This window comes from Macrobrachium nipponense, chromosome 28 (genome assembly GCF_015104395.2).
Source record: "Macrobrachium nipponense isolate FS-2020 chromosome 28, ASM1510439v2, whole genome shotgun sequence".
Lineage (NCBI taxonomy): Eukaryota > Metazoa > Arthropoda > Malacostraca > Decapoda > Palaemonidae > Macrobrachium > Macrobrachium nipponense.
Window position 1 is genome coordinate 35,968,699 of NC_087217.1, and position 23,540 is coordinate 35,992,238.

The window sequence follows — 23,540 nt, forward strand, 5'->3', positions numbered from 1 at the left end:
TTGTGGTGCCAAACCAACGAATCGTTATACCGGATCGCACAGGTAGCGTGGGTCCGGCAAACCTCGTGCCCACAGGGGTCTTGGAGCACGGCGTTGCAGCCTGTCTCCATACAGTGGGTGACCTGTAAGTGAAATGATACATAAGTATCAACACTAACATCCTGGACTAAGTCCATGATGTGATATATCATAACACCGGAAAGCACTGGAGTTAACAGATAATAATAATAATTAGTCTCTACCTGCTCTTCAGCCATGTAACGTGGTGAGTGTCCGATAGGGTCGGTAAAACTTGAATCAGTGTGTCTCCGGCGTTGCCGGAGCACAAAAGATCACTGAAACAGGAGTAGTACCTAGCCTATATGCCGGAGCGAGGAGTACTGGGACGGCGGGTAAGGAGCAGGAGGGGACCAATAATGAATGGCGGGGTGGACAACCCCGTCGTAAAAACTTAAAATTAGAATAAGTAGGTGGTGAAACCAAGATGTGGAGCGGAGTCTCCGCCAACTTAAATACTAAAATAATGGATGTTAAGAATAAACGTAAACATGCATGAGGTATTGAAATGCTGCCAGAGCTCGCCCATAGTCACTGGTCCTGGGACCTGGCAATGCCGGAGCCCTGATCTGCCGGAGCGGGGAGGGTGATGACTCGGGGTAGGGGAGCGCGGCCTGAGAGCCAAGGAGAGCTGAGCGTAACTGAGCCTGGTGGCCAACCGAGACTCGGCCAGGCAGGGGTCCCCTTGGTACTCTATGGGGAGAGTAGTTTGGAGCCGAGCTGGCGTCGAGTGTCCTCCAGCTAACTCCTGTATCCCCCGCGTGGTGGGGGGAGGAAGGGAGGGAGCTCGGATCGGTTGCCAGGGACAACGTGAACGAGCGTATCTCCCCCCTGGAGGGGGGAGTAAGCATGGGGGACCGACGCTGGGTGGCTCATAGCGTTCGCCTGGAACCTTCTCGGCCGTGGGATGAGCCACGTGGTGAGAAAGACCATGCGATAGGAGGTGGCTTAGGCCAGCCTGAACCGTCTCGAAAAGCATGAATATCGATAACATCCTAGCAAAACACGGGGGAGAAGGAAGAAATATGATGGAGAAGAGAAAGAAGAGTCCTGGAGAAGCTGGATCAGACCAACCGAGAAAGGAGGGCGACCTTAGCAACATATAGCAGCTGGCCTATGCTGATATGTAGAAACGTAGGGCAGTGACCAGGGTAGCTCAGGACCAAAAGGAAAGGACCTGAGTCCTTTAGGGAGCCTAACATAGAGACCTGACAACTAAAAGAACATGCATGCATGAACTCTGAGCTGAAGGAAACGACGTAGGCTACACGAGCTTAGAGTGAACTCTTAAACAACCCCCGTGTGGAAAAATACATAAATTACATAAATGATACGTCAATAATGCATCATCAGTAGAATAATAATAATGTACTGCTATATAATTCAAGCACAAACGGTATAGAAAACCGAGTGTAGCACGAAACAATGGAACACGTGGGAGCGAGCTGCGCAAGGCGGCTCGGGAACAAAGCTGTCTGGGACGCCGTCTATAATAACCTAAATAAAATGGTTAAACGGGCCCCTGGCAGACTTTAATTGATATAAAACATTATTAGCAGTAGTATAAGTCTATCCTATCATTAAGACTGAAGGTTTGTTTGCGCATGAACAAATGACAAATTTTGTAAGACAAATTGTATTTTTCATAGCTACAAACCTGAAGTCTTAACATTGTACTGCCTAGCTCTAGCCGCCCATCTGTCTGCTAAGACATTCTGAGTTAAGAAAGACTGACGTGGTGGTGTAGATGCGTGGTCATTGACCATCCTTCACCCGATATACACACGTGTTGCCAGATCTCACAAGATTCCTTGCTTTCATCTGCGATTTAACCGGATCCAGCTAGGCGCTAGAAATTATCCTATTGTTAAGACATCAGGTTTGTAGCTATGAAAAATACAAATTGTCTTAGAAAATCTCTCATTTTAGTAAAGTTGGAAGGAAAGTTTAAAAATTTTGTTAACTGAATTGGTTGCTAAATGATAATGTTAAAAATTCTATATGAAAGAAATCTTTGTATTACATACTTTGTTGTGATAATCATGTCCATGTTAGTGTAATGGATAATTATAATTCCAATAATATATGTGGCTATATAATGAGGCAGTAATGTTCCTTTATTTCAGGTTGTCTGGAAAGTTGGTCTTTTACAGCAGGCCTATGAAATAGTAGAAGAAGCTGGACCTGATGGTGTTTCACAGTCTGATATGGCCCGTTTTTTGGGCCAGGCAAAACTGGATTCACGTACCATCTGTCGTAACCTACAGCGACGTAATTCTGTCCATTCTCTAATGAAGGATGTTGGAAGGCAACGGGTGTCAAGATATGTTTCTAATAAGTATGCACGCACAGGACATTTAACTCAAGAGTTCCGTAAAGAACGAGAAAAAATGATGGCAATGATTGAGGAAAGTAGGGCTCAGGAAGCTGCTCCATCAACCTCACAGCAGGTGAGAGATATAACACCATGGAAATCACTTTTTGTGTTTTCTTTATGTGAACTTTCTGTTTGTGAAATGGGTTAAGATAATTTGTGGTTTATGGAATTTATGTCTACTTTACCCTTCATGGGATTAGATATGAAATGAAGTCTTCTTACTTTTGCATTTAGCATTATTTATCTCAATACTGTCAGGTGTAAGTTTTCATCTGTCCCCTTTTTGTACCATGTAAACTGATGGGTTTGTATTGAACAACAGATTTTATTTTTAAAAACCACATATCCTTAACCGAACTCCCTAAGTTTCCATGTGCATTAGTAGCTGTTAACCTTTTAAGAGCCAGGCTAAAAAAAACATGCAGGAACCCAGGCCAGGGAGACTGAGTTCTGTCGCTTTAAGATAGCTCATTGTAAATTTTACCAAGTTATACAAGTTTTTTCTTATAAATTATTTTATTTTATTTTGTAAAATTACAATTACAGCTCACACAATATCAAAACAGATTAGAACTAAAATCAGTAACAAATTCTTAGTATATTTGTTGTCAAATATTTACATCAATTTACTGAGATCAAAGTTGCAGTAACTTTTACTGATTATATGTGTTTTCTAATATTTCTTTGCACTTTTCTTTGCAAATTACAATTACAACTGACATACTATCATAAAAGATAAGAACTAAAATGAACAGCAACCTTTGGGTATGAATAAATAAATAAAAAGACTTTGTGGGAGGAAGAGAGGCACAATTTGTCCCCTAGAAGTCAAGATCACAACTAAGTCATTGTTACGGCCTCTGAGAGAGAGGTCCGCTTCAGGTTCGATGTGAAATAAATAAAAAAAATATTTCAACACCAACAGTTGAAACTGGGGATACGAATATAGAAAGAAACACTAACACAACAAAGGTTTATTTACAAGCTTACTAACAAAGGTAAATGCAGAATGGTATCTCCTATTTACATAAAAAGGCAAAATCTTACACTGCATGAACTGGGGGAACAGTGAGGTAATTCAAATACTTGTGCTGCTTAGTTTAGCGACTCAAAGCGATGGCTTCACAAAAGGAGAACGGCGATTGCAGACGTCCTCTTGACTCCGTATTGCAGTAAATAATGTCTACTCTTGATACTTGGAAGGCAGGAACTCCCCAAAACCTCTAGCAGGACATTTTCTTCTCTGAAGTCTGCTCAGCGTCGAGATAACTCGGTTGTCCACTCCTGAAGATGGCTTGACCAAAATTCAACCAACTCTCGAGCAACTTTTCTTCTGATCCTTCGTCGGTCCCTTTTTCTCTTATCTCTCTTGGATGATCTCTGCTGCTGCTGATCTCTCACTGATAATCTGATCTGTGGCTCTTACTGAGGATATCTCTCTGTGACTAAATGATGAACTCTGTTTTCTCCTGCTTCATCCATCGTATTTATACGGCATCCTGGGGGTGGGGGCTTACGGCAAGCGTCACAGACTCCCGAGATTACCGGAACTTCTTAGAAGACTCTCGAAGGAATATTGCATCATATTTCGCTGCGTTCCTCCCGACACTTTGGTGTGTGTTGCGCTCCACGACACGCTCGACGATTCCAGAACAACCGCGAGAACAGGCACCTCCAACACGGGCACGAATGGCTCCTTGTTGCAGAACTTCTCAAAGATGCGTTTTCCTTTCCTTTATCTTTCTTTGCTATGAAGCAATTACCATCACACTCATGAGCTACCTGCTTTGTTGATCTGAGCCATTAGTGAATAATGGCACCTCTTTCCCGCCTGATTCCCCCAAATCTATGGCGCGTAATATTGGTGCTCCCCATGAGTGAATGTATACCACCCAAAACTCGTTATTGCTACTCATATAATGGTATTCGTCCATTAAGGGTTAAGGTCGGGGGAAGGCATTCCCTTTTTTAAAAAAAATTTAATCCAAGACACCAAAATATGCAACCTATTGAGTGAATTGACAAACTTGGGTCTTTGTGCTACTCAGGGCTTGAACCTATACCACATGATTTTAACTTGATGAATAACAAATACATATAACAAATTCTTTGAGCTTTCAGCTTTGGTGGGACAAAAACCATTGTTTTTTGTCCCACCAAAGCTGGAAGCTCAAAGAATTTGTTATATTTGTTATTCATCAAGTTAAAATCATTTAAAGTTCAGATAATCTCATCTGGGATAACTATTCTTATCAGGATAGGTTAAATGTAATTTTCATAATCAACCAAAAAAACTTAGTTTGATTTTTTATTTTTGTCGAATACTTTCCAGAGTAACCATAGCCCCCTAACATATCTTGTCACAACCAGAGAAAGAAAAGACATAAACAGTTGTAGACTCCTCATAGGAGATTAATCCAGACCACAATAAGTAGAGATAGTTAAAGTGTCCAAGGATGTGTGATACAGTGAGAAGGCCTCAGTGGTCCCTGTTGAGAAGGCTTTGCTGGTTCCTGTTGGATCCTCTTCCAAAATCTGACATATCAATTGCTTCTCCTTAGCTAACATGGGAGAAATGTTTGCTTTGAAAAAACTTGGCAGATCTTTGCTGTAGGGCAGCTGACACAGGCCAGCTCCTTAACATCAGTATATAGTGAAAAGCTTTTTGGTTGTTTAGAAACATAGATTCATGAAAGAAAGTGGAAAACTTTATTTATTTTTCAGGAGATTTGATTTCTACAAGGAAGTATCTCAATTTTGTTTTATAGTAACAGTCAATAACAATTTAGAGGTAGCTTCCTCTCTTACATGTAAAGATCTCTCTCTCTCTCTCTCTCTCTCTGTTGATGACTTTGCATCTACTGCACTAGCCATGTGTTATGCAGTGTAAGTAGTGGGTAAAAAACTTTTAAGTGTCGGTGGAAACAAAAGGAAAAATGTATTCATAATACATATTACAAATTTTTGTTCATTGTTATTGTTATTCAGAAGATAAACCCTATTCATATGAAACATGCCCACAGTTGCTATTAACTTAAAAATTCAAGCTTCTAAAGAAAATGGTGTTGACTTAGAAAAATTAACAGAAGGTAATAGGAAATAGAGAAAGAAGAGATCAGTTATTAGCAGAGATAAAATAAGTTAATAAAGAAATGGAGAAAAATGTAAGTAAATTTTAAAATACAATGAGAATTGCTTTAGGGTAGTAGTGCATTGTATCTTTGCTTGAACTTTTGAGTTCCAGTTGGATAACATGTTCAGGGCAACTGTTCCAGAGGCCAAGGGTGTGAGGAATAAAGGTCCTTTGGAACTGCTAATTTTGACAGAAAGGCACATTTACTGCACATTGATGCTGCTGTTCAGGAAAAAATGGAAGAAAAAAACAAAAAAATGGAAAAAGGGCTTCATTTGATTGTTCTCTAGTGTTTTTCTAAGGTATATACCAAATGTCAATTCTATAGCTTTAAAAATAAGAAGTTAGAATTTGAAGGTCAATAAGTATAGTTTTGAGATACGGGTGTTCAAAAGTTTTTCATTGTATTTTTTCATAAAAGACAATGTTAATAAATCATGATTATTATGAATTTTATATTTCTTTTGGGGTATTAATAAACCAAAACTGTTATTTATCATAATTTAATCATAAATGAAGATCCCTTTGCTCATAGATCATAATCTGGGGCACTGCGTCAAGCAATACGGGCCACTCCTTCCTATGCAACACTCTCTGCTGCACTAACTCGGCTTAATAGAGTGAATTTTCTTCTTCTGTATGGTAGCGAGATGTTTTCCTTGTCTTTTCCTCTTTGGCATGACAAAATTCTTGCTGAAACAGAAAAACAAGACTTAAAAGCAAGCGTATGTCAGAGATGAAACTCGAACGTGTACTCTCTTTTAACGAAGACAATGGTAATAAATCATGATTATTTTGAATTTTGTATTCCTTTTTGGGTATTAACCCTTAAACGCTTAGCCGGTATTTCAGAAATCGTCTCCCATATGCCGGCGGGGTTCGGGAGTGAGCGCCGAAGCGGAAAAAAAAAAGTTTAAAAAAAAAATCACAGCATGCTTAGTTTTCAAGATTAAGAGTCCACTTTTGGCTCCTTTTTTTTGTCATTGCCTGAAGTTTATTATGCAACCATCAGAAATGAAAAAAATATATCATATATAAATATTGGAATATATGACAGCACTAAAAAAAATTTCATATATAATTGTATACAAATCGCGCTGAGAGCAAAATGGTTAAAGCTAATGAGGTAATTTTTTTCGTTGTATTGTACACTAAATTGCAACCATTTTGGTATATAACAAATTGTAAAACGATCAAAGCAACACAGAGAAAATATTATCACAAAATGATACATGAATTCGTAACTCGCGGACATAAAAATTCACCATAAATCGAAATAATGTGCTAGAGACTTCCTGTTTGTTGCAAAATGAAGGTATGTGATTGAATATTACTAGACTGTAAGAGTTTTAGCTTAAAATTGCGTTTTTCAACCACTTTGGTCGAGTCAAAGTTGCCCGAATGTCGAATTTTTTCTATTTATTGTTATTTATATGCAAATTTTTCAAAAATTAAAAGCTACGATCATGAGTTATTTTTTGCTGTATTCTACATGAAATTCCACATATTTTCATATATAAAACTCTATGTAATGGCTAATATAAAGCGGTGCAAATATTATGACAAAGTGACTCAAACATTTCTGAGATTTGCGGTTGAGATACCGCACACGGAGGGAAGGAAAATGTTTTTTTCAAAAATTCACCATAAATCAAAATATTGTACTAGAAACTTCCCGTTTGTTGCGAAATGAAGGTAAATGATTGAATATTATTAGACAAAGAGTTTTAGCTTACAATTGCGTTTTTCGACCATTTTGGTCGAGTCAAAGTTGACCGAATGTTGAATTTTTTCTATTTATCGTGATTTATATGCAAATTTTTTAAAAAGTGATATAAGCGACAACCATGAGTTATTTTTTTGTTGTATTCTACGTGAAATTGTGCACATTTTCATATATAAAACTATATAACAGCTCATATAAAATGGTGCAAATATTACAAAAAAGTGACTCAAACATTTCTGAGATTTCTGGCCAAGATACTGCGCTTGGACATAAAAAAAGTTTTTTTTTTTCAAAAATTCACCTTAAATCAAAATATTGTGCTAGAGACTTCCAATTTGTTTCAAAATGAAGGTAAATGGTTGAATATCACTAGAATGGTAGATTTTTTGCTTACCCAAAAATACCAATACATATATATATATTATAATATATATATAATATATATAGATATATAATATATATATATATATCTATATATATATATATATATGTATATATTTTACATTTTTTCAATTCTGGTATGAATACATAACTAAAAAGAATGCAGGTGAAAAAAAATTTTTTTGCATAAAATGAAATAATATACAAAACACCAATAAATACAGATATATAAAAACTTGTAATAAATATAAAACTAAATATAAAATCAATGCAGAATACTCGCTCGTAATCCTGACTCTTCGTTCTATTCTTGTTTTCTCCCTCCTCCATTGAAGAGTCTTGCATTTTTTTCCTCTCGACATGACGAGGTACATGTGGAGGAGGGAGACGCGCGCCCTTACTGCTGATGGGCCGGCGCCCTTCGGCAGCCCTCTGCGCCCTTCGTTGTCCCTTGGGCAGGCGCACTCCAATATATGACCGCAGTGTGGTACTTGCGGTCACACTCCCCGATCCTGCAAAATGCTATATATTGCAGGTGCGACAGAAGAACCGGGTGTGCCTTCTTCTGCCATTCATGTGGCACACCTGGCACCGTTTCTGCCTGTGTCCTTGTAAGTGTAACCTTGTTCGCCTTGGTAATCAATGGGGTTTCTAAAATAATTCCCCCAGATATAACCTATGCCCTATTTGTAGATGACCTGTCAATTTCCTTTGCAGCATCAAGGATGGCAGTAGCTGAACGCCGCCTTCAGCTCTGCATTGATAATATAGTAAAATGGGCTGAGGTTAATGGTTTTAGATTTTCTGCCAGTAAAACGATAACTATGCACTTTTGTCGTATAAGGGGAATCCACCCTGATCCAGATCTATTCATTCATAGGCAGAGAATTCCATGTGTTGGTGAAACAAGGTTTCTTGGTTTGATTTTTGATAGTAAGCTGACTTGGATTCCACATCTGAAATATGTTAAGGCAAAATGCTTGAAAGCAATGAATTTGCTGAAAGTCTTGTCTCACACTTTGTGGGGTGCAGACCGAACTCAGATGTTGAGATTATATAAAGCCTTGGTCTTTTCAAAATTAAGTTATGGATGTGAGGTGTACACTTCTGCGAAGCCAAATAGCCTTAAAATGCTCAACTCAATTCATCATGGAGGAATACGATTATGTACTGGAGCATTTAAATCATCTCCCACCGAGAGCATGCTTGTAGATGCTGATGAGGTGCCACTGGATCTTCATTACATGCGTCGCTGTGGTTCGGAGCTGGTATAGATTCCAGAGGCTACCTAGGTCTTTAACCAGCATTTGTATGAAAAATGAAAGGCATTGGCAGTTTTATGAAAATCACCCCAAGCAACCTCATCCATTTGCTTTTAGAGTAAATTTTATTGTCCGTGAATTAAATATGCCAAGAATCGAGATTTTACCAGCAAAATATTCAGTTAGTCCCCCCTGGAACTTTCCAGAGGTAAAATTTTGTAGATATTTTAATTTTACCAAGACAGAATTGTCCAGTGAGGGCCATGCGGTCAATATTTTTAGAACATTCCATGAAACATGATGACTCCATTGCAGTTTTCACGGATGGCTCAAAGTCAGATGCTGGCGTCGGCTTTGGTGTAGCCTTCCCTGATGTAGAGAGAAGTGGCAGGTTATCATCTGTTGCATCGATTTTTACAGCAGAATTATATGGAATTTTAAAAGCTTTAAAGGAAGTTTTAATTCGGAATAAAAATAATTTTATTATATATTGTGACTCAAGAAGTGTTCTTCAGTCACTGGAAATTTTTAACCCTTTAAGCCCTCTGATTTTAGATATATTGGAATGGCTGCTTTTACTAAAAAGAAGAGGGAAAGAAATAAAGTTCTGTTGGGTGCCTTCCCATGTTGGGGTGGCTGGGAATGAGAAAGCTGACCAACTTGCAAAGTCTGCAGTCAGCTCCTCAGAACCCACAAGATGCCTACTACCATATCGGGATTTGTATCCTCTAGTAGGTCAGAGAGTTAAAAAATGTTGGCAGTCCCAGTGGGAGGATATTTTAAATAATAAAAAAAAATGCGTAGTATCACGTCATCAGTATCTCCTTGGTCATATCCGTATATGCCAAGGAGACAAGAAACGATGTTGTGCCGATTGAGGATTGGACATACAAGACTCACCCATGGGTTCTTGATGTCTCGTGAAAATCCTCCGTTTTGCGAGAACTGTACTGTGCCCTTGACTGTGAGACATTTGCTGGTTGAATGTCCCAGATTCTTGAATTTGAGACATAGGTTACTGTCTTGGGGTCGTGACAGAGTAGGTAATTTTATCCTAGCTACAATTCTTGGAAAGGATTGTAATATAGAGCAGTTATATATTTTTATGAGGGAGGCGGGCCTCCTTAACCAAATTTAAATTATACATAGATTGTCTATTTAAGAACTTATATATGTGAACAAAATTTTTATATAATATATTTATAGATTTTTTTTTATGAAATTTATAAAAAATTTAGTTTTTTATATTTAATTTATTTCGGTGTCAATTACCCAGATGTTGTGACGCCAGATATAATACACAATCAATCAATCACCTTGTAGGAGGTCTAGTGTGTGATCTCCTGGCTGCAGCCGACATACAGGGTCCACTGTCCGAAAGGAAGACAGAATCTGAGCGCAGGCGGGATCATCAAGGGTGGCGGCAGCAGTGGCAGGAGCAGGACGACCGAGGTTGGCCCTCCTAACATCTACCCTTTCCTCTATGGGCAGATCTGGAGCTCTGGGCAGGGGGGCGGTGATGGAAGGCCACTCATCAGGATTAAAGTTGATGAGGGCATTCCCGGCCACCTCGAGAAACTAGATGAGGGACAACCTCCGGAGGTCCGAATTGTACCCACAGTAGAGGATGTAGGCATTCTGGAGGGCCAACTGAAGTATGTACTTGAGGAGCTTCTGTGTCCACCTCTTGGTTCTCCTGGCAAAGGGATAAAAACCCTACGGGCTGCTCTTGAGCAAGAGCCCGTGCTGGCATAAGGCCAGCTTAATCTTAAACAACAACAAGGGATAAAAACTGGATGAGTTGATCAAAGAGATCAACTCCTCCCATGTGCCTATTGTAGTGCCCAATGACAGTAGGCCGCTCGACAAGAAATTCCTCATACATAACTCGGCCCTGCCAACGTGTCTTCTTTTGCTGAACAACCTCTTCTTGGATGGGCTCATGACTCGTCATAATCATGGGGACGAGTCGGACCCCCTTCCAACAGATGACGAAGACATCTCCCTTCCGCTGCCACTTTGTCTCTCCTCTTGCCAGATGTTGCAGCTGGCTAGCGAACCTCTTGAGGACATTCGGGGCCCCACGCACCAACCAAATGGTACCAATGATGTGCACACCTGCTTCATACAGTTCCTGGGCCAGGGATACTGAGTTATAATAATAATCCATAAACAGGTGGTATCCCTGGTTACGGAAACGATCCACAAGACCGAAGACAGTGTCAAGCAGCGTGGAGGAGACCCCGGAATACAGCAGCGTGGAGAACACCCAAGACCCCGGAATACACAGAGAAGTCCACGACGTATCCAGTGTTGGACTCCATATTAAAGAATAACTTTACACCATATTTCTTTGGCTTCTTGGGGTTGTACACTTTTATGCTAAGACGTCCTTTGTAAGGCATCATCCCCTCATCCAAAGAAAGGTTCTTGGCAGGAACCACGAGAAACTGGCACCGCTCACAAATGTAATCCAACACTGGGTGGACTAAAATGAGACGGTCAGGGTTATTCCGGGGTATGGCCCTTCGGTTGAAGGCGTTGAAATACCTGTCCAAAGCCAGGAAATTATCACAGGCCATAATGCCAGGCACATTGGGCGTACGTAAAAAAAAATTCCGCCTCCAGTATTGCCTGACGTCGGCAGCAGGCATCATTCCAAAAAAAATGTGGAGCCCCAAAAAATGCGCCATGTCCGTGAGGTTGCAGCCCCGCCAGCGATACGACATCGTCGTCCGCAGTTCGTCACGGCAGTACTGAGCGTAGTCCGTCGTCTCTGCTACCAGGTATTCCAGCAATTCCCACATCAGGAACATCTGAATGAACCCCAGAGCAGTGAGAGCAACAGGTACGGTGAGCCCAGGTGCTGCCGTGAATGGGTGCATGTTAGTTGGGGTGGGGTCCTCCGATCACCCCTCGTCACTCTTGGATGAACGGCTTTCACCTAGGCTGACGCGATGTTCCGACCTTCTAAGGGCCCATGCGTGCGCACACGCACATGCTTGTGCACGGTTTTGCACTCGAACCCTCCCCTCCCCCCACTGGCCCATCTCCCTCACTTTCTCCCTCACTTTCTGTTTCATCCTCAACAAGAAAACTCAACAACTCCTCCTCAGACTCCCCCTCATAGGCACTAAAAAAGGGATTTTGACGTAGGAAAAATCTATTTCTGGGCGAAATGTGTCTGCTTTAGCACTATTTCTAGTAAAATATTGCTATAATACCAGAGAACTGCTAAATTGGACATGTCAGAAGTCATGATACAATAAAGTTTGTTCATACTTACCTGGCAGATATATATATAGCTATATTCTCCGAAGTCAGACAGAATTTCAAAACTCCCGGCACACGCAGTGGGCGGCCAGGTGGTTAGTACCCATTCCCGCCGCTGGGAGGCGGGTATCAGGAACCATTCCCATTTTCTATTCAGATTTTCTAATGCCACTGTCCCCTGAGGGGAGGTGGGTGGGTACTTAATTATATATATCTGCCAGGTAAGTATGAACAAACTTTATTGTATCATGACAATATCATTTTGTACATGAAACTTACCTGACAGATATATATATAGCTGAATCCCACCATTGGAGGTGGGAAGGGACAGAATAGAAGGATTTAGGAAACAAATTACATGCAGATGATTGACATCTTGGTTCCTTACCTGTTAGCATAGCTGACTTCGTGATTACTGTCACCCAAGTCTGCTTCTGCTTTACTAGAGTCTCCAGCAAGGTAGTGACCTGTACAGTGGGGCCTCGTTATCCACGGGGGATAGGGCCAGACCCCCCCAAACCCCCCGTGATAAGTAAATACCCGTGTTATCCTGATACCCCCCTCAAAATTGCTTAAAACTGCCTACTTTAATAGTTTTTAACCCAGCCCAAAACCACTATTCCAATGTTTTATAACTGCCTACTTTAGTTCAGACACCAAATATGTTTTCAACTATCACCTAAAACTAAATTCAAGACAGTTTTTAAAGTTATTGTACAAAACTTAGCCTTAAAAAATAAATGTAGTAGTATATTTGTACTACTGTACATATGTAGCCTACTAGCCTAGGGCTTATACAGCTAGAAGCCTACATACGCATGGTGGGCCTCTTTTTTTTTTTTTACAAGGAAAGAGAGGATGAGTGGTAATAAGAACTATCAAAATATGTAAATCATATGGGTACTCACCAACAATCTATGTTGATAAAAGATGGCGACGATTTTGCAGTGCATCCAGTAATATAATAACGATAATGCTACCAACAGTATGCAGCGAAACATCTCTTCCCTTCGTCACAACACGTTAATACTGGTATATTTCCACGTAAAAACCTTTCAATCTGACCTTTAGGCGTCTTTCCCATAAGAGTAAAAGAATCAGGGCTTTTGGATGCCACATAATTAACTCGTTTATATGGGTACAATTTAAAGAACGCGCCGCACACCACATTTCATAACAACAACAAACAAACAAACGTTTGTAGGCCAGTGTTGCCAACTGGGAATGGCAATTTCTTGCTAGATTTTGTTCCATAAAAGGCTAAAAAAAACAAAAAATCACATAACCGTATATACTCGAATAACGTGCAATCTCCCATATCGTGCAACCCCCTAATTTTCACCAATAAACAGTGGTTTTGTGTTTTGTCATGTATCTCATGTATCATGCAAGTTCATAAGGTTGGTGGTTTAGCCTGCTAATGGCCGAGTCATTCAGATGTGTGCTGATGCTAGTCAATTTACGGCAATTTTCTTATTAATCTCGAGAATTGAATAGAAAATCTCAAGATTAAATAAAAATCCCAAGATAATAAAATAATTGTAAAAATAACACGCCTTGGAGTCCTTAATCATTCTCTCTCTCTCTCTCTCTCTCTCTCTCTCTCTCTCTCTCTCTCTCTCTCTCTCTCTCTCTCTCTCTCTCATCGGAATAAATACGTACGTACTGTAATTTGCAGTAAATGTGTAGACATTGTGTGCGTGTTTAAAAAATGTGCAGTACACACACATTCCGATGTTTCGGTTTTTGGAATTTTTCAGATTTCGGAAATGTGAGGTCAGATGCATAATCAAACACCACTACTGCAGCAAAAACATTTTTTCCCTTTATGTTTTTCATTATTGTTATTTATTAATTACAGTTTATTTAAATAAATATTAATATAATACTGTTAAATGAATGTGAGATAATTAAGATTCACCTATAATAAAATAGTGGGACAATTAATACCATATGTTCACTAATAGGTATTATTTTCAAAACAAACATTCCGTAAAACACAAAAAATATATGTACATAACAATCAAAATATAATAATGTTTTGCAGTTCAACTTGTGAATTTTAACAATAAGGTATGACTATATAATATACCATATCGATCTTGAAGTTGAAGAGTCGTAAAAATTCTGAGGATGGTCCCGGGCCGGGAAAAAGGATTTGTACTTTGTGATTACGTATCGCTACAACACCATGTGGTATTTTCATACCACTATATTGATGACGCATCGCTACGACACACTGGTGTTTTTCATCCACTATACGTTAAAGTTAAAAAACATGACATAGAATCGACTTTGCGACTTCGTTCACTTTGATATTTTTAACGATACAATAACTATCATTTGTACTACTAAAACCATCTTCACATAAGTAATTTTCGTAAGATTTGTGTTGTTGCAAAAGCTAGCTTATACATAAAAGGCTTTTTATAATTTAAGTCATCTTAGATATACATATGCACCCAAACTCATTGTGGGGAAATTTACTACTGTTTCCTCGGATATTGAATACTTTAGCATCATTCAAACACTTTAATAATATAAGCATAAATACTAGGCTATACATATTTACATCGTATACAAATACTACATACAGTTATATACACATACTTTTATATACAAAGTTAAGCAGTTATATACACATACTTTTATATACAAATTAATCATATGAGTAGGGATCAGATGACAGCTGTGCACTGGACTACGTACGTACTACTTGGAAGATAAAACTAACAAAAATTTTGTTGTTGTTAGTCGCCGGGATAGATTAACATTTTTCCAAGAGATTAAAAAGCTGAATTTTGTTTTGAAGGTATGTCAACCGCGATATTATATTATTGTTTTCACGAAGGAATAATTATATAAAGAAAATTATTGAGTAATTTTTGCCGTCAGCAGTCAGAAAATCACGAACATGGTAACGTTCAATCCTAGTGCCATCCATGGCGTATGTCTATAAATAGAACAGAAGCAGAGGGCAGTCATTGGATAACAGATCTCCATGGCTACCAACCAACCAATCAGGTGTTAGTTATACTACTCTGTAATTTCTTAGAATGAACGTTTACACACACGAAGCTAACGATGATGTATGTGTTTTGCATACAGTACGTAGTTTTAGTTTTTATTATTAGTGTAAGTATTTTACTGATTTCATGAAAAATAGAATGATTCCTTCTCATACTTTGAATGCCAAAATGGCTTGAAGATTCTTCCACAAAAAGAGAGAAAAAAAATTCCTTAGAAGATGATACCTATTTACTAACGCGGTTGACATACCTTCAAAACAAAATTCAGCTCTTTAATCTCTGGAAAAATGTTAATCTATCCCGGCGACTAAAACAACAACAAAATTTTTGTTTGTTTTATCTTCCAAGTAGTACGTACGTAGTCCAGTGCACAGCTGTCGTCTGATCACTACTCATATGATTAATTTTGTATATAAAAGTATGTGTATATAACTGTTAACTTTGTATATAAAAGTATGTGTATATAACTGTATGTAGTATTTGTATACGATGTAAATATGTATAGCCTAGTATTTATGCATTATTATTATTTTAAAGTGTTTGAATGATGCTAAAGTATTTCAATATCCGAGGAAACAGTAGTAAATTTCCCCCACAATGAGTTTGGGTACATATGTATATCTAAGATGACTTAAATTATAAAAGTCTTTTATGTATAAGCTAGCTTTTGTAACAACAACCTATCTTACGAAAAATTACTTATGTGAAGATGGTTTTAGTAGTTACAAATGAGTTATTGTATCGTTAAAAATATCAAATCGTGAACGAAGTCGCAAAGTCGATTCTATGTCATGTTTTTTCCTAAACGCGTTGACTTAAAGGAGAACGTTATTTTGGTTTTATCACTGGCACAAAACCCATAACAATGCAGTGTATGTATGATAATTCTAAACTATTATTCACTACCAAAATAACGATGATATTTTGTATTGAAAATTAATGTTACGTATATTCCAAACATTATTACTACGTAGCATGAATAGTACTATAAATATTTCGAAAGATAATCTTGCTGTGAACGCTACCATAATTTGATTTTTAAATATACGTAGTACATTTTGTCAGCTGGCTGGCCTCGCATAGATAAAATTGATTTCACTGATATGGAATTACTCCACGAATAGCCTTTTATTATAAGATATGACGATAATATATAAGGTAAAAAAATGCTTTGATGTATTTTCGTTTACGCTTTCGTCGCCAATAAACAAACAGCAATACTTACGATAATCTATGACAAATAGCCGTTTGTATGAACTTCATTGTTCAGAGAAGTTATATACGAATACTGCCAAAATAATAATGAAGTTCGAATTAATTTTAGCCTTAATGTTATTACTACTGTAATTACACTACCACTACTATTAAAATTTCTAAAAGTTTATCAAAACAAAAAATGTCGCTTTGAACGCAACCGTATACATAAACCATTTTCGTACGTAAAGGTATATGCTTACATTTTGTGGCTGGCCACTCCGACGATAAGTTGAGTGCAATGATGTGGAATTATTCTTGAATAGGCTATTTATTATGAAGATATGACTTATAATATATGGTAAGAATGGTTTTATTACTTTTATTGTCGGTTTAATATCATAATGTGAATGTTTGTGTACGTTGGTGGTTATCGCACTGCAACTACGCTTAGCCTACCAATGAACGTCGTACATAAACCTTGAATAGGCTATTTATTTCGAAGATAGGACAATAATATATTAGGTGAGAATGTGGTTTTATTACCTTTATTGTCAGTTAATATCATTATATGAGTCTTTAAATGAATGTTGGTAGTTTATCGGACCACGGCCGAGGGTTAGCCTACCGCAAAAACATCGCATACGCAAACACAACAAACCCGTGATGCAGCGATTCATACCAGTGATGTAACATGAGAAACGGTCCAAGAAAAAACCCGTGGATTAACTGGATCCGTGAAATACTGATCCGTGAATAAGCGATGCCCATGTATAGCTGGTGAGTTCAGATGATCTGTCAACGGGAGCGTGACCACATGGGACTAGACATATTGACCATACTCTGAGGGCAACGAAGCTAAAAACCACCACCTGACCTAACCTATCAAAGTTAGTCCCATATAACTTTTAAGCTAAAGAAAGGGAAGACCGCCTCAAGCGACCGACCCTTCAAACGTGAATCAACACAATAAAATTTAAAGCACACCTAATCCTTTTCTATAGGATAGGATTCGTGCTGCTTCCTGCCCCCAATATTATGTCTGCCGATATGTATGGTCCTAGCGACTCTCAGTTCTCATATGCCGTCTTCACATCCCGCAGGTAGTGTGAAGTGAACACAGAGTTGCTTCGCCAAAATGTAGCACGTAGAATATCGCTGAGTGCCATTTTCTTTTGAAACGCCATTGAGGTTGCGACAGCTCTTACCTCATGGGCTTTTACTTTCAAAAGTTTCAGATCACCATCTGGACAGGACGAATGGGCCTCCCTGATGGTGCTTCTCAAAAAGAATGCCAGTGCGTTTTTTGACATTGGAAAGTCTGGTGTCTTAACGGAACACCACAGATTTTCCGAAGGACCCCGACAGTTTTTAGTTTTTTCCAAATAAAACTTGAGAGCCCTGACAGGGCACAGGACTCTCTCTGGCTCTCGTCCAATGATCTCTGCTAACCCCTTGATCTCAAAGCTCTTCGGCCAGGGGTTAGATGGATTTTCGTTCTTCGCTAAGAAGGAAGGGCTCAGGGAACACACTGCATTGTGTCCTCTGAAGCCCACATGTCTACTTATTGCTTGAATTTCACTAACCCTCTTCGCTGTGGCCAGAGCGGTTAGGAAAATCGCCTTTCTTGTAATGTCTTTCAACAAGGCAGCATGCAGAGGTTCAAAAGGACTTGACATTAGGAACTTCAGAACTACGTCTAAGTTCCATGATGGGACCTTAGGCTGCGGTACTTTTGAGGTTTCAAAGGACCTCAAAAGATCGTGAAGGTCTTTATTATTTGTCAGGTCTAACCCTCTGTGACGGAAGACAGCTGACAACATACTTTTATATCCCTTAATCGTGGGCACCGCAAGCCTGTCCACATTTCTCAGATGCAGGAGGAAATCAGCGATCTGGTTCACAGAGGTCGTGGAGGAGGAAATACCTTTCTTCCTGCACCATTTCCTTAGATTGATAAACTGCTCGAGAGGAAGCTCTTCTAGCGTTGGCAATAGCTTTTGCCACCGGTCTTGAAAAACCTCTCGCTCTGACCAACTTTTGGATAGTCTGAACGCAGTCAGACTCAGAGTGGAGAGGTTTCTGTGGTACCTCTCGAAGTGGGGCTGTCTGAGTAGATCGGCTCTCTCTGGAAGGGTCCTTGTGAAGTCTACTAGGAGAGACATGACCTCTGTGAACCAGTCGCTTGAAGGCCAAAACGGGGCAATTAGTGTCATTCTCGCTCCCGGAGACACCGCAAACTTCCTGATTACTTCTCCTAAAAGTTTGAACGGGGGAAAGGCGTAGACGTCCATCCCCGTCCAGTCCCATAGGATGGCATCTATTTCTATTGCTCCCGGGTCGAGAACCGGTGAGCAATAAAAAGGAAGCCTCTTCGTTTTCGAAGTTGCGAAGAAGTCTACTAACGGACGTCCTCATAGTCTCCACAAATCTTGGCAGACCTCTAGGTGAAGAGTCCATTCTGTGGCAAGCAGTTGATGTTGGCGGCGGAGAAGATCCGCCCGGACATTTTGCACTCCTGAAACGAACCTCGTCAGGATTATTATGTTCCGAGCTTTCGCCCACAGGAGGATGTCTCTTGCTATCTCGAACAGGGACCGAGAGTGTGTCCCCCCCTGTTTTTTTATATATGCGAGAGCTGTGGTATTGTCCGAGTTGATCTGGACAACTCGGCCAACCTATGTGCCAGGACCTCTGTTCCCCTCTCCAGAGGCCTGACACTTCCTCCTTGCCCAGTGTTGCTCCCCAGCCCGCCATGCATACGTCTGAGAACAACACTAGGTCGGGGCTTATAAGGCTGAGGGACAGTCCTTCTGAAAGTTTGACTGGATCTTGCCACCACTTCAGGTGATCCTTGACCGATTGAGAAATTTTCAAAGTCGTGTCTAGTTCTTGCTTGTCTTTCCAGTTTTCTGCTAGAAAAAACTGGAGCGGCCTGAGGTGCAGCCTCCCCCGGGAACAAACTTCTCCAGTGAGGAAATGGTTCCCAGCAGACTCATCCATTCCTTCGCCGAGCATGTCTCCTTCCCCAAGAAAGCTGACACTTTTTCTAAGCATTTCTGCTGACGTTCCCGGGATGGAAAAGCTTGAAAAGCCACTGAATCCATCTGAATCCCGAGATATACGATGGACTGCGTGGGGATCAGATGGGACTTTTCGTAATTGACTATTAGGCCTAGGGCCTTCGTCAGCTGTAACGTCGTGTGAAGGTCCTCCAGACACCTTGACTCCGAAGACGATCTGATTAGCCAGTCGTCCAGGTAAAGCGAGACCCTTATTTTTGATAGGTGAAGCCATTTCGCCACATTTTGCATGAGGAGTGAATACCATCGGCGCCGTACTTAGTCCGAAGCATAGAGCCTTGAACTGGAAAACCTGTCCCTTCAAGACGAACATCAGGAACTTTCTTGATTGAGGATGAATCGGGACGTGGAAGTATGCGTCTTGGAGATCCAATGACACCATCCAGTCTCCTGGTCTTAAAGCCCCTAGTACAGACGGGGACGTTTCCATCCTGAACTTTTCTTTTCTCATGAAAAGGTTCAACCTGCTGACGTCCAGGACAGGTCTCCATCCCCCAGACTGCTTCGGAACCAGGAACAACCTGTTGTAGAAGCCTGGGGAATCTAACGTTAGCACTTCTTCTACGGCTCTCTTCTCTAACATTTGATCTAAAAGATCGAGCAATATCTGTTGCTTCTCCGGCAGGTGTCCGTCCCTCTTATTCTCCATGCATGAGCAAAAAATGCGAGTCTCGCTCCGACCGGTGTCTGAAGGGCAGAAATGTCAATTTTTTCCTCTGGTTTTTGAGGAGACCTTGCCTCTAGAGAACCCCCTTCCTCGAGGAAAAGCTCTCAAGGAAGGTCCTCCACGAAAGGGCTTAAACTTCTTCTTGGGGGCTTGTGTGGCTAAGGTAGAAGCCTGGGCTGCAGGACGTCTGGAAGACTGGGTCAAGAGGTCCTGCGTCGGTTTTTCCTGCAGGTTAACTGACAGATCTTTTACCATGGACTGAGGGAAAAGATGTGAAGAAAAAGGGGCGAACAACAATTCTGCCCTCTGCACAGGAGACACTGATTTTGCTGCAAAACTGCAGTATAGAGCTCTTTTCTTCAGGAGTCCGGTAGCGAAATGGGATGCCAGTTCATCAGAGCCATCCCTTACTGCCCTATCCATACATGCTAACACGCTGGATAACTCTTCCAATGAAATCGAGTCTGGGCTTCTGGATTGTAAGTCCAGAGCCCCCAAGCACCAATCCAGGAAGTTAAATACTTCCAAAGTCTTGAAGATCCCTTTCAGATGGTGATCAATTTCTGACATGGTCCAGGAAACTTTAGCCGATGAAAGGTACGACCTCCTCAGAGCATCAACTAAGTTAGCGAAGTCCCCCTGGGAGGAAGACGGAGCTTTCAATCCCGCTTCCTCTCCCGTTTCGTACCAGATTCCTGCTCTCCCGCTTAGCCTCGATGGAGGAAGAGCAAAGGAAGTGTTGCCTTTTGCCTTTCTGGAGTCCATCCAATCTTGAATTCTTTTAAATGCTCTCTTCGCAGAGAGCGAAGTGGCCATTTTAACGAAGCCAGGTGCTTTCCTGGTCTTCGATGAGGCCAACTGTGAAGGCGGAAAGCAAGGAACCGGTGCCTGAAACTTATCGGGAAACAAGTTTTTTAGGAGGTGAGTTAACGTCTTATAATCCGAGGTGGATGACGTTATCGGCTCTTCATCGTCCGCAGGACGAGAGTCACTAGACGATTCTCCTTCTTCTCTAGTAATAGCAGAAGCGTCCTTAAAAGACTGTGATGTAATCAATCCCTGAGGCCCTGTTCGCAAGAGGGTGCCTCTGTCTGAAGTAGGGTTAAAAGTAGTAATTCGGGTCTGTTTCACCGCTAATTTCGACACACTAAGTTCTTGGAAGGGAACGTCCTGCGGAACGTCTTGAAGAGTATCGTTTTTATGCGTAGGGCGTCCATCATTCTTAGCTTCATGACGCTTAGGACTTATATGATCTTCCAAGGCGTCCTTCCGAGCATCCTGGAGAGCGTCCCGATGTGTAGGACGCCGAGCGTCCTCTGAAGCGTCTTCACGAGCGTCCTGGCGAGCGCCTCGATGAGTAGGATGTCGAATGTCATTGGAAGCTTCCTCAAAAGCGTCCTGATTAACGTATCGAAAAGCAGGACGTCGAGCGTCTTTAACATTATCTTCATTAACGTCCTGGTGATCGTCTAGATGTACAGGACGTCTTATCATGCATAGAACATCGTGCGTATCCAGAGACGTCCTTACGTGGGTCTTGATCTTGGCGAGCCTGTCTCTGTTCTTGATGTGCGCGAGTGGCAAACTTCGATCGATGATCGTCAGTCGGAGACTTCTGGACGTTCACGACCTCCTGACAAAGACGACGGCCACCTGTGTGACAACTTGCGTATTTGTCACGTTCGTCTATACTCCTAGACGCTCTCTCAAAAGGAACGCTTGCGCGTTCTCGAATGAGTCGGCTGGATCTAGAAGGCGATGAAGAGGTCGACGAACGAGAAGGAGCAGGGGACTGCCTGGTTCTTTTGACAGGCAGCCACCAATCCTTTCTCCGACGACAGGGTTCTGCCTCTCTCTTTGCAAAGTAGGACGCCAACTGTTTTTGCAGACGACGTGGCAACTCTAGATCTGAACTTGGAACCAATGGCGGTAGGTGATCCAGGTAGTATGCTGGATGAGGCAGGTTTGTTGGGGGCTCAAGGGCTTCCCTTGGGTCCTTCTGGATCTTCTTCCCCTGTACCATCTTCTACTTCCTTCCAAGGCTTTTCAGAGAGTGAACTTTCGGTCAGACCGAAGTCCACTCAGGCTATCCCTAAGGTGAAAGGGAAGCGTGAGTTGAAGACCCTTGAGAAGACAGCGTCTAAAAAGACCACGTCTTCTTCGTCTCATAAGCCTCTGGCTCACCACCCCGGAGTAGAGAAATCGAAGTCCTCTTCTTCTTCATACTCAAAAGGGTCTAGAGGCAAATCCTCGAAGAATAAGGCCCAAGCTTCTACGAATCCTGAGCCTTCGACCTCTACTGGGGCACGCCCCAAGACTCCTACAGTGTCCAAAGACCCTGCTCCTCTTGACACAGATGCGTTTGCTGCAAGTATTATGCAGCAGATGGGCAGTTTTGTCGGGAACCTAGTTCAAGACAAATTTGAGCAGATGTTGTCACACATCTCTACTTCTTTTGAGGAGTCCGGTCAGTCGATCCGAAGCATTTCAGAGAGACTAACCAACCAGGAGAATCTAATGGCGGGTCTCCGGGAGAACCCTGCAACAGTCCTCCCACAACCTGGTATGGCGGTGCAAGCCATGCCGGACTACGATTCTCTCCCTCCCTCTTCACACCAAATAACCCATGGAGAGTTTTGTCGTATGCCCCTTTCAAAGATGGCGTGCTGACGTTACTGGACTGCGGCACTCGAAGGCTAGAAGACTCGAGTTTCACCCCGCCAATCTACAGCCACCATTCATTGGTTACGCCCGTCTTACAGAGACAGCAATGAGAAGGGAGAACAGGATCCCCAAAGAAACCGTGATCTACAGCCGAGATCAGGCCCAAAGGGAGTGGCTGAGGAACTTGGATGACTGGGATTGTGTCAACACCAAGCTCCAGGTTTTTAAGAGCCCTTTTACCATCTTTGTGGTGGATGAAGAGACACCTATTCCATTCACCACAAAGTTAGCGGAGCTGACTCTCCAAGCCGCCATGAAAGACGAACCTATGCTGCAGCTCCGGGAAACGGAGCCCACATCACTTCTTCTTCCAAGCACCGAAGACCTTTGGGCAGATCTACCAGCCACATTCACGGTAGGTAAACTCAAGCCGGATTGTGCGATAGTACAGTTTAGTGAGAGACTTCCCAGGCTCCCGGACAATCTGATTCAAGCCGAATTCGATGCCAGGACCAGGCTAGGGAGGACATTAAATGCCCTAGTAATGACAGAGGTTGCGGCAGTAACATATGGCACAGAACCTCTGTTTAAGCTATTGGCTAAAGCACAGACACACACTGTCCGGTGCTACTTATGTGATTTTGTAGTCGCACGATGTAATTGCAGGAAACATGTACTGCAAGAGGCGACTATT

The 23,540-nt window shown here is 41.3% G+C and overlaps 1 protein-coding gene across 1 annotated transcript in view; it reads left to right on the top strand.

Annotated features, from left to right (window-relative positions):
- LOC135201156 (general transcription factor 3C polypeptide 1-like) overlaps positions 1–23,540 on the top strand; it is a gene marked incomplete in the record, with an annotated part of 923,347 nt that overhangs the window by 212,575 nt on the left and 687,232 nt on the right. Inside the window, 1 exon segment of the mRNA XM_064230032.1 lies at positions 2,184–2,507. Coding sequence (XP_064086102.1) covers positions 2,184–2,507 — 324 coding nt within the window.